The sequence below is a fragment of the Dromiciops gliroides genome, chromosome 4 (genome assembly GCF_019393635.1).
Source record: "Dromiciops gliroides isolate mDroGli1 chromosome 4, mDroGli1.pri, whole genome shotgun sequence".
Lineage (NCBI taxonomy): Eukaryota > Metazoa > Chordata > Mammalia > Microbiotheria > Microbiotheriidae > Dromiciops > Dromiciops gliroides.
Window position 1 is genome coordinate 131097443 of NC_057864.1, and position 12420 is coordinate 131109862.

The 12420-nt window shown below is 36.9% G+C and overlaps 1 protein-coding gene across 2 annotated transcripts in view; it reads right to left on the reverse strand.

Moving 5' to 3' along the window:
* Positions 1–12420, reverse strand: part of CNST (consortin, connexin sorting protein) — a 103350-nt gene that overhangs the window by 22692 nt on the left and 68238 nt on the right. For both annotated transcript variants that reach the window (XM_044005423.1, XM_044005424.1), the window contains 3 exons: positions 12215–12236; positions 11948–12044; positions 53–948 (listed from right to left, as the gene is read on the reverse strand). In XM_044005423.1, the coding sequence (XP_043861358.1) occupies positions 53–948; positions 11948–12044; positions 12215–12236 (1015 nt within the window). The remainder of the gene's footprint in view (positions 1–52; positions 949–11947; positions 12045–12214; positions 12237–12420) is intronic.

Consider the following 12420-nt stretch of genomic DNA (forward strand, 5'->3'; position numbering starts at 1 on the left):
TCAAGTATTTATTTCTATCTCTGATCTTTGGCATTAAATCTCTTGAATTTACCTCTGCAATCTCTATCCTTTTTGCAAGATCATCAAGAGAAAGGCAGCTCTCATCGGAAGGCAGGGGCTCCTGTAGACTATAAGATGCTTCGTCAGGTGAAAGATCTTGAAGGGTGTCAGAGTCCTCCTGATTTTCTTCATATGGAAGACAAGGCTCAGTGTCTTTTAGGCATCCTTCTAAAAGCTTGTTCAAGTAATCTTTTGTTTCTTTACTGACTTCCTCCTCCTCCTCCTCTTCTTCCTCTTCCTCCTCCTCTTCTCTCCATTCCTCTGGGGCTAGATGGAGTTCTGGATCCTTCACGTCAGATGCTCTGTTATCTTCACAATGCACATTTTCTGGTGGTAATTTTCCACTACTGTCTGTAAGATCGGGTTGCTGCTGATTTAATGCATTGTTTTCAAGTTCTTCTCTTGCAGTCACATCAGGGGCATCCTGGGGCTGCCATCGGAGTCCATTTCCTTCAGCCTGTAAATTTTCATCTTCAGGATTCAGAGAAAGAGGTATATGTTCACTGCTTGGTAAAATCAAGGGATCTACCATTGATCTACCAGAAATCAGCACCTTAGGTCTATCAGCAATTCCTTTTCTTTTGGCTACATCCTCACAGACTTCTGTCTCACCCAGCAGTGAGCAGCTGTCCTCTTTACTCGAATTCTCAGAAGAATCAGAACCAGGCCTGCTGCCCACTGTCTCTGAGGGCTGGGTGTGTAACTCCAGTGTTGATTCAGCCCTGCACTGCTGCTCCTCCATGTGGTCTTTGCTGGCACTGACTGGAGAATTGACTGCCTCCATCAGCTGCTTATCAGTCTGCTTACTGGATAGAGTCCTCTCACCCTTCTCCTCCTCTTTATGCTGGTTTTCTTTCCTTGGTTCAATGCCAGTCCAAGTTTCACTCTCTAAAGACAAAAAAAAATTCTCAATTTGAAAAATGACTTTGTAGGTGAACAAAGATGAGAAAGAACATTTTTGGTGGAATCTGTTGCCAGAGTGTTCAACTTAAGGTAAGAGTAACCAGGTAAGTGTAAGCAGGAGATACACGTAATTATTTCCTAGTCAATGTATTTGCAAACAGAACTAAGTATATTTCATTAAACATAATTTTAAAAGGTATTAATGAAAATGACTGGTGAAGTAGAAAGAGTGCTAGATCTGGAGTTAGGAAGATTCATTTTTCCAAGTTCAAATCTGACCTCAGGCACTTAAGAGCTATGTGACTCTGAGCAACTGAAACCTTGTTTGCCTCAGTTTCCTTACCTGTAAAAAGAGCTGGAGAGGTAAATGGCAGACCACTCCAATATTTCTGCCAAGAAAACCCCAAATGGGGTCAAGAAGAGTCAGACCCAGCTGAAAAAATGACTGAATTGAATAGAGTATTTAAAAAACATCCAAGACAATTTTTTTGTACTTTCATTTAGGACCAAATAAGATTATATTTGTAAAATACTTTTCCAGTTCAGAAGGGTAATGTGTATTATTACAAAATATTAGTTTGAGACATAAAAATGTATTGGTGTTTTTAAAACAAAGGATAAAGCTCTAAATCAGTAAGATTTCTAATGATTATAAAACATCAAAGAAAAAACAAAGAGGAAACTATTGGTTCTGATCTATTGAAATTTATTCCCGGGGGGCAGCTAGGTGGTGCAGTGGATAAGGCACCCGCCCTAGATTCAGGAGGACCTGAGTTCAGGTCTGGCCTCAGACACTTACACTTGCCAGCTGTGTGACCCTGGGCAAGTCATTTAACCCTCACTGCCCCACAAAAAAGAAAGAAAGAAAGGAAGGAAGGAAGGAAGGAAGGAAGGAAGGAAGGAAGGAAGGAAGGAAGGAAGGAAGGAAGGAAGGAAGAAAGGAAGAAAGGAAGGAAGGAAGAAAGGAAGAAAGGAAGAAAGGAAGAAAGGAAGAAAGGAAGAAAGGAAGAAAGGAAGAAAGGAAGAAAGGAAGAAAGGAAGAAAGGAAGAAAGGAAGAAAGGAAGAAAGGAAGAAAGAAAGAAAGAAAGAAAGAAAGAAAGAAAGAAAGAAAGAAAGAAAGAAAGAAAGAAAGAAAGAAAGAAAGAAAGAAAGAAAGTTTACTCCCTTCCTGGACTATTTTAGTAGTTTCCTAACCGCTTTTCCTATATTCATTTTTTTTTCCTGCCTGCAAATTCACTGTCAGGTTAATTTTTCTTAAGCATATCATGTCAATCCTCTGTTCAAAACTTTTCAACAGCTCCCAACTGCCAGTCAGTTTCAAATTCTCACCTCGTCATTCAAAGCTCTCCACAATCTAGCAACACTACCTACCTTTCTTGCATATGATTTCCTGCCCTGTACACTTATAATTCTGCCAAACCAGACTACTGCCCTTCCTTGGAACACTTGGTACTTCTCAGCTTCTCTTCCTTCTGCTCCCTGTTACAGGTGCTAAAGATGGCTTTCTCCCTCACACTGTCAAACTTCTACACCTCCATGAAGACTTCCCTGATTCTGCTTGGTAATGTAATGATCCCTTCAGCAGGTCTCATACTATACTTCGTGCTTATCATGTAGGTGTCACATTCCTCTGGAAAACTGCAAACTCCACGAGGGGCAAGGACTATGTTTTAGCTAGACTATCCAGAGCCCTTAACACAAGGAGGGCTCTAACCATGCAGACTGATGATTGAGAACTGGCAAAGACCTTAGGAAGAGACTTAACAGGTACTGAACTGAATTGACTTAGCATATCCACATTTATTTAAGCATAATAATCTTGAAATGAATTTCTTTGCAAATACATGCATATACATTCTAGAAGAAAGTTTTACAGTAATCCCAGGGGCAAAAGGCCTAATTATTTTTTGGACACCCAAAAAACCATTTTTTTTTTCAGAATGTAAAATAAGCAGAAGACATTTTAAAGAGGCATGGTAGGGACTGGACCTGTGTTTCATTGGTAGAGGGAACTTCCAGGTGAAGAAACTCCTACTCCGGATTGGCACCTCTCTGCAAGTTACAGTCTTAGAAAGTTGCTTATGGCAGGCACCGAACAGTTAAATGACTCATGAAGGGTTACATGGGCACCTATGTCTTCCTGGATCCCAGGCCAACTGTAAATATACTGTGTTACACAGGACCAGATTATTTAGCTGCTGAGGTCCCTTCTATCTCTGGATCTGTGTGATCCTATAATCCTACTCTCTCCCTGCCCCCAGGCCCAGGGACTTCCATCCCTGCCCCTTAAGAAGATTACCCATCTTCCTTTCATTCTCCCTGCTCATTTTGCCCTCCAAATTGGAATATTTATATTAAAAGAAACCAACTTGTTGCAATTATTATAGTTTAATTATAGTAGTAAAAATTGGAGGGAAACGATAGTGTACCTAAGTAGAAATGAAGGCGAGGGAAATGTAAAAGAAATGAGGAGGCAGAGAGAAAGGGGAGGAGGAAGAAAAACAATAAGGCAGGGAAAAGGTACTGAGGCAAAGAGGCAGAGTCAGAAGGAATGAGAAGAATAGAGAGGGAAACAGGGAGACAGAAGAGGATAAGAGGAAAAAGAAGACTAAGGGAAAAGAGGTTGTTAGGTCACACACACTCCAATAATCTCTTTGGTTGTGAAATGCTGCCAGTTATCCCTGAAATGTAGGTTAACCAATTAAGATCTCTTTCTAGCTCTTTAAACTGATTCTTTCATTTTTAATCCTTATAGTTTCATTCTGAATGGGATGACTCTATCCTGGTGGAAATGATTCTCTGGACTGTGGCATCAGGATCACTCTGAAGGTCTGATGAGACCTGCCCCTGGTGAGAGGTTCCCCATTATGCTATCCTCTGACAGGGAATAGGGACTGGACTTGTGATCTTGCTGATACTGGGAGAGATTTTCTCATATTTCTAGATGAGGAAACTCCCTTTACCAATGAAGGTTAGAAGCTTCTCTGCAATTTATATAGTCAAGAGTAGCCTAGAATGCTGAGAAGTTACAGGACTTGACCAGGGTTCCTTAGCCGATTTGTAATGGTGGCAGGCCTTGAAGCTAATTCTCTACCTACTATATACACTGCCCCTTTTTCTTCAACAATGCATCAAAAATTAATTGTGGGAAGCATCTGATCTGGAATCAGAGGACTGAGTCCCAAATCTCACTTCTGGTACTTATGTGTATCGCTGGGCAAGTCTTTTAACTTTTTGAGCCTCAGTTTCCTCATCTGTAAAATGAGGAAGTTGGAATAGATCTTTAAGGTTCTTTTCACCTCTAAAAACTATGATTTATTAAAAGAAAATAAAAAACCAAGAAGATTATTATTTTTTAAAAATTAGATGTTCTCGAATTAGGACATGAAAAAACCCAGAGACATCGGAAAGCTCAAAGATGCAGAAAAAAATAAGGAATACCATATGGCTATGAGAAAAGGACAGAAAGGAAACAATATTATATGCTATATTTTGTGTTTCCCAGGTGCAACTTCATCTGCATCCCTAACCAAAAGACTGCCATGCTCAGTCCTTAATAAAACAATTCAAAGCAAATGTCTGTTGATGATGACATGAATAATTTACAGTATATGGAGATTTTAAACACAAAGTTTCTGGCTTTACTCTAGCTGAGGTTGGTAGTGATTGAATATATACTATAATTTGACAAATTAGTAGCCAACATGTAGTACACTTGAGGTGCAATTGGTTTTGTTTTGTTTTGTTTTTTGTGAATTCCTGTATTAAATTCCCTAGAGGGAATGTTACAATCAATGACCCCAGAGAACAAAATTAATGATGAACAGGGCAAAAAATTAGCACTGTTAATATCCCTACTATATTTGTTCATTTGGAGATAATATGAAGACGATCTTTGGTACCTTTTACATGCTTAAATTTGGAGGAGAAAAATGTTGTCCAGTATGAATTATAGAAAACAAAAGTTACGTACATTTTTATTAAATATAAAGAAAAATAGTCATGGAACATATGGTAGGTTCTCAGTAAAAAGTTGTTATATTAAATCATAAAAGATGATTCAAAAGTCAAAATTAATCTAAGTTTATATTCTTTAATATAATATATAATACTCTAATTGTTGACTTTGGTCAGCTACTAATTGTGGATTTTAAATTTAAAATTAATGTAATTTAGGTCTTTAGAAAGTTTGGATCCTAAACTTGATAATGGAGCTCTAATCTAAAATGAACTGTAATCATGAATTGTTTTTTCTTTAGTGGAAAAGGTATTATTTGAAAAAAGATGGCAGGAGTGGAACTGTTTTTCTAGTAGAGAGAAAACATAACTGTTCATGATATAGAGACAAAGGCACTAAACAATATGAGCTATATATTAATTTTAAACTTAAATACGAAATCTGCAAGAGGTAGCTGAATAAAACCAACAGATTAAAAACGTATTCATTCATTCATTCTTTCTTTCTGGGACAGTGAGGGTTAAGTGACTTACCCAGGGTCACACAGCTAGTAAGTGTCAAGTGTCTGAGGCCGGATTTGAACTCGGGCCCTCCTGAATCCAGGGCCAGTGCTTTATCCACCTAGCTGCCCCTAAAAGTGTATTTATCATGACAATTATAGGCATACACTGTTTTATTGTGCTTCCCTTTATTAAGCTTTTACAGATATTGTGTTTTTTTAAATTAAGTAATTAAACATGTATAACCTATATCTGATTGCTTATGCCCTCAAAAAGGGGGGAGGGAAAGGAGAGGAGGAGGGATTGAATTTGGAACTCAACACTTTAAATAAAAATTTTTATTATCAAAAAAAAAAAAAAGAAGAAGAAGAAAAAGAAAATAAACAAACTGAAGGTTGGTGGCAACTCTGCATCAAATTATGCATCTATTGGTGCCACTTTTCCAACAACATATGCTCATGTTGTTTCTGTGTTACATTTTAGTAACTGTCACAATATTTTAAACTTTTCCATTATTAGTCTATCTTTTATGGTGATCTAGAATGAGTGATCTTTAATGTTACTATTATCACTGTTTTAAGGCACCACAAACTGTGCCTATATAAGATAGCAAACTTAACCAATAAATGTGGTATGTGTTCTGACCGTTCCATCCACTGGCCATTCCCCCATCTCTCTTCCTTCCTCTTTCTCTTTGGTCTTCCTTATTCCTTGAAACACAACAATGAAATTAGGTCTATTAAAAACCCTACAATGATCTCCAAGTGTTCAAATGAAAGGAAGGGGCAATTGGTGCGGACAACTTCATTGCTGTCTTATTTTAAGAAATTGTCACAGCCACCCAACCTTCAGAAGCTACTACCTTGATCAATCAAGCAGCCATCAACATTGAGTCACGACCCTCTACTAGTGAGATTATGACCCACCATGTGACCCACAAAGGCTCACATGGTATTAGTATTTTTTAGCAATAAAGTATTTTTAATTAATATATGCATATTTTATTTTTAGACCTCATACTATTGTACACTTAGATTACGGTCTAGTGTAAATGTAACTTTTATATGCACTGGAAACCAAAAAATTTGTGGGACTCGCTTTATTGCAATATTCTTTTTATTGTGATAGTCTCTTTTATTGCAGTGGTCTGGAACCCAACTCACAATATTTCCGAGGTATGCCTGTACACAAAATATAAAACATGGAAATATCTACAGACTGAAAAGTTATCAGGTAAAAATCTATTATAACAGACGGGAAAAATAATAGCTAGTAATTTAAGTTTTGCAGATTTCTTTATAGATATCTCATTTGACCTTCTCAACAACCCTGTGAGGTAGGTATTGTCCCCACTTTATATTTGAGGAAACTGAGGCACACAGAAGTTAATTTACTTGGCCAGGATTACACAGTAAAAGTCTGGGGCTGGATTTGAATTTAGGTCTTCCTTACTTTAAAACCAACACTCCATCCACTGAGGCATCTGGCAGAACTGGCAGCTTCCTAAGACGTACGATTGGCCCTAATTAAGGAGATCTGAGGTATTAAATTCCTTGGGGGGGAAGAAGATATTTTATCTGTATATCAGAAAATGAAGAGTAGACATAAAAGGCTGCTCTGTTATCTTGGGTGACTAGAGAATTTGCTGGGAAAATGAAAGGTTTAGGTGCTAGGTATGTTAAACTGAAAACAAGCTACTGTCCTACCAGGATGCTGGGCCCTTCCAAGGCAAGGACAATAATGTGTTCTTTTGTTTTCTGAGGTTAGAGGGCACAGTATAACCTGTGTAAGAAAATCGACATGGCTATGATTTCACAGCCTCAACATGTGAACTTGTGACTTCTACTATCAAGTGAAGCCATATCTCTGAGTGAATAATAATGACTGATTACTGATGTAACATTTGGTCAAGTCACTGTTAGATGTATCACAATGACACTGAAAACAGTGCTGGCAGTAGAAGGAAGAAGTTAATGACAAGGATACAAATTATTGGAAGAAAGTCAAGGTGAATCAATAACCGGTTTGTGTAGTTTCCAATAAGCAATACTAACAAATTTCAGTTTATTAAAAAGCTTTTTTTTTTTTTTTTTTAAGTGAGGCAATTGGGGTTAAGTGACTTGCCCAGGGTCACACAGCTAGTAAGTGTTAAGTGTCTGAGGCCAGATTTGAACTCAGGTACTCCTGACTCCAGGGCCAGTGCTCTATCTACTGTGCCATCTAGCTGCCTCCTTAAAGAACTTATTAAAGAAAAAGAAAAAGTAGTACACATATGTGTTACTGACTTCTAACTGGCTGAATCCTAAGTAACAGAGTAACGAATCAAATTGCATAGAAGGGAGACTAGTGAAAATACAATAGCACACTTTTTGGAAATTACTTTCAAGGCTACAATTAGGGTTTTACTACCTAGAGCACGAGTAGAAAGAGTTTAGGGATAAATTATCTTGGGTTCTACTTTATTTTATAGGTCTTAATACTTGCTTAATATATGGCCTTTATAAGTTGGAAAAGATCATTCTCTTAGTTCCCTTAAATGCTTAAAAAAAGCATGGAATTCACTTATTTTCTGCAAAACCTACTGTAATTTTATATGATGCCAGAATATTTAATATTCTAAATAGAGGAAATATGCCACATTTTCTAACTAATCACTTTGTAGTGGCTTTTAAAAAAAATGCCTCATTAAACCTAAGCTAGGTTTCAAGGGCTTTTTTAGATACCTATTTTTCCTATAGGATGATGGTTTTAAAAAATCTTTCAAGGGGCAGCTAAGTGGTGCAGTGGATAAAGCACCAGCCCTGGATTCAGGAGTTCCTGAGTTCGAATCCAGCCTCAGACACTTGACACTTACTAGCTGTGTGACCTTGGGCAAGTCACTTAAGCCCCATTGCCCCCCCCCCCAAAAATCATTAAAAAAAAACCCTCTCCCATTACATAACCATTTCATGGAAATCTTTTTACAGGCCACTTCAGGGCAAACAACAAACCTATTTTCTGCTGTAACCTTCCCCAGTACTTACTCTACAAATAGTGAGCCCTCAATAAACTCTGGATTTTTTGGCTTCCTTACTGCTTATGGGCCTGTGTCTGGACTTGAAACTGAAGGCAAACTGATTTTGACAGCAAGAACAACTAGTTAATCAACAAATCATTATTTTCCTCTGTAAACAAGCTAATCATTCACTTATTTACCTAATAAGTTCTGCTTATGTCACAGGTCATTAGCACCTACCGATGAACTGAACCGTGTTTGCATCTCACAAGTATGTCTGGATGCCTTAATCTGTCACAGGATTTTGAATTTAGATCTGGAAAGAGTCTTGGAGATCATTTAGTCCAACCATCTCATTTTAAAGATAAGGAAACTGAGGCTCGGAGAGATGCACTGACTTAGATTTAAACACAGGTACTCTGATTCTCAATCCATTTTCTCTTTCAGGGTACCATGATGCCTTGCTATACATGAAGTAGTTTAGCAGAGGAGGGAGAACACTGGATTTGGTCTCTCCAATACCTCCCAAGTTCAAATCCTGTTTCTGACACTGGCTAAGTAACCATGGGTGAGTCACTTAACTTTGAGCACTTACAAAGGGTTGTTGTGCCAATCAAATGAAATAATTCATGTAAATGCTTTGCAAATATTAACTTTGCCCTGCCTCTGTGCATACGCATTTGTCATGTATTTGTCATATTTCGATGTGTCCTGAAACTTAGATAACAAAACCAATTTGAATTATATTTACTTACAAAGAATTAAATTCTTATTTAATAATACAACTTACAACTTTAATATTAATTTAGCTGTAAACTATAACCATAACCATAACCATAGTTATAAAGCTGGAAGGGACCTTGGAGCTTATTTAGTTCAACTTTCTTATTTTGCATATGTGGAAACTGAAGCCCAGAGAAGTCAAGTGATTTGTCCAAGGCCATAAAAATCATAAGTAGCACAGCTGGGATTCAAACCCAAGTCTCTCTGAATCTTAATCCAGTGCTTGTCTCACTGCATCATGATACCTTCTCTGTTACAGATTACAATCTTGCAATTATAAACACGCAACTTTAATTCACATTTAAAATAGTTACTACTGGTTTTAATTTAAGATTAATCTCCAATATCACATTGTGGTTTTTTTAATGGGAAAATTTTTCAGTATGAAGAAAACAGGAATGAGTTTACTGCAGTATATATTTACAACAGTTTAAAAAATAACCCTGTACATTTTGACAAGTTAATGCATGGTTCACTTCAAAAGCCAATAACTGAAAGTTTGTGGAACATAGCTGTTTAAGTAAACATGCAATGTCAGCCTAAAATATGAAGGAACCATGATATATGCTGTGGATAGAGACTTGAAATGGGAATATCACTGGGGAAACAAGCAGAAACAATAGGTCATTAGAGGTAGTGGGGGAAATGCAAAGAACCACTATGAATTCATTTCTTATGGAAAATATATACAAAGTGTACAATGAAATACATAGATAAAGTGGCATGAACTGAATTTCTTTGGGAAGTCCATTCAATGTTGGTAAACCACTCGTTATTCAAAGAAATGAAACTTGAAATTTTCCATGTATATTTCTTAATGCATAATAATAACAGCTAACATTTATATAGCACTTTGAGGTTGCCAAGGCACTTCACATATAGTATCTCATTTGATCCTCATACAGATTTGATCTTCACACCCTGAGTGTGAACACTTCTTTGGAGTACCTCCAAAGCAGTGACTCAGGAAGGAAGGCCTTGGAAGGATTGGGTTGAATTTGCTAGGCAATGATAAAAATAACCTGAAGCTTACATTTATACAGGACATAATGTAATTGATCGATTTCTTTGATAAGGCCTACATTCTCCATAACTGAGGCAAAGGGGTGGGATTTCACTCTTCCCTTCAACACTCAACCACTTTGGTTGACAAGTTGTGACTCCTTTCAGAGGTGTCCTTGAGGACACTTATTCTCTATACTGTACTGGAACACCTTAGTGTATAAAAGTATTTGGGAAGGGGAAGGGCACATCACATACTGTGATCTTCTTTAGGCAACACTCCTCACAGACTGCCTTGGCTCTAGTACCCCCTCCCTCTGTCTTGTCACACATCGTTGCTGGGAATGGAAGATGGACTTTGAAAAGATTATTATGCTACACAAAATGAAGACTGTAGCTTCAGAATCATTTTATCAATGGAACAGCAAAGTTATTCTTTTAAATCTCGCTGTTTTACCTTTGTATTCTATTCTCTTTATAACTTAAAACACCAACAATTACAGATCCAAAGTCACCTTTTTTTTAACCTTTAGTTCTCTTTTCACATGAAACATTCAAACAACAGTAAGTAACATGGTCTTGGACAATCTTGCTCTTAAAAAGTGCCTAGGGTGATTTGGCTAAAGGAATTAATTTCTACCAGCTCCTGGTATTATTTGAAGCAGTGGTGTTAAATTTGAATAGAAATGGATCTCTGCAGGACACATATTGAATTAGAAAACCACATATCAACATCTATATTTTCCTGTATTCTTGTTCTGTTTTTGTTTTTGTTTTTGTTTTTTTTGCGGGGCAGTGGGGGTTAAGTGACTTGCCCAGGGTCACACAGCTAGTAAGTATCAAGTGTCTGAGGCCGGATTTGACTCAGGTCCTCCTGAATCCAGGGCCAGTGCTTTATCCACTGTGCCACCTAGCTGCCCCTATTGTCCTGTATTCTTATTTATTTTGTTAAATGCTTTCCAATTACATTTTAATCTGGTTTGGTCTGTCAGATGGACAATTCTAGATTAAAGGATTTACTGGTATAAATTCATCACATATAAAAAATGTATCTTTTCTACAAAAGAAACAATGTTTTTGAACTGAAAAAATTGTTATTTAAATCTATATATATTTAAAGTAGCATAATCTGGATTTTCTGAGGATGTCCATACAGTACCAGTGATCTGTGTACTATGCAATGAAATTTTCGAGTTCTAAAATATATTTCTATAAAGGTCTTTTATAGAAGTAACTTCACATGTAAGAAAATTTTCACCCAAGGCTTATACTAGGGTATACAACTTTTCACTACTGTGAAAAATTATAATATCACAGGATATCCAGGTAAATATAGTCTTTATATGGCCATAACTCCATTACATTTAGAAACTTATTTTAAGAATTCCTATTTTATGACCAAAAAATGTAGAAAATTGGAGACATTAAAAAACCAAAAGATAGTGATATGTTTCTCTAAAAAGAAAAAGGTACAAAAATACCCCTGTTATGTGTGGTGCAGATGGAAGACTTAATAGAATACCAAGAGTAATATTAAAATATGAAATTTCGGGGCGGCTAGGTGGCGCAGTGGATAGAGCACCGGCCCTGGAGTCAGGAGTACCTGAGTTCAAATCCGGCCTCAGACACTTAACACTTACTAGCTGTGTGACCCTGGGCAAGTCACTTGACCCCAATTGCCTCACTAAAAAAACAAACAAAACAAAACAAAAATATGAAATTTCAATTAAATCAGAAACACATACCTGACTTTTTGGGGGTAGCTCCTCTTTCTTCCAAATCTCCAATTACTGTTAATTGTGTAAAACTTATCTCCTCCAAGGACTTTTCTGTAGCTAATATCTGTAAAATATTAAGATCTTTTCTGGTAACTGTTAGATTTATGTTAAAATGCTATAATGATTTGAGAAAGACTGTAATATTTTACAAAACAATCTATCACATGTAAAATGCTACAAATTATCTCTACCAATATTCTGTCATGGTTATTTTCAAAACAAATAATTTCTTACCTTATGTTTTGAGAGAAGAGGCCTGTAGGAAAAAAGGAGAAAAAAAGAATAAAAAAACATTCCCAGCAAAAAATGTGCTTCCAAACAAATGTCACTGAAACTGCAGCAAAAAATGGATTCACTCTTCTGGAGTCTAATATTAGCACTGAATATTTCCAATGCTGAAACATTACCACTGGTCTACATAGTTTAAAGTGCAAATCTAT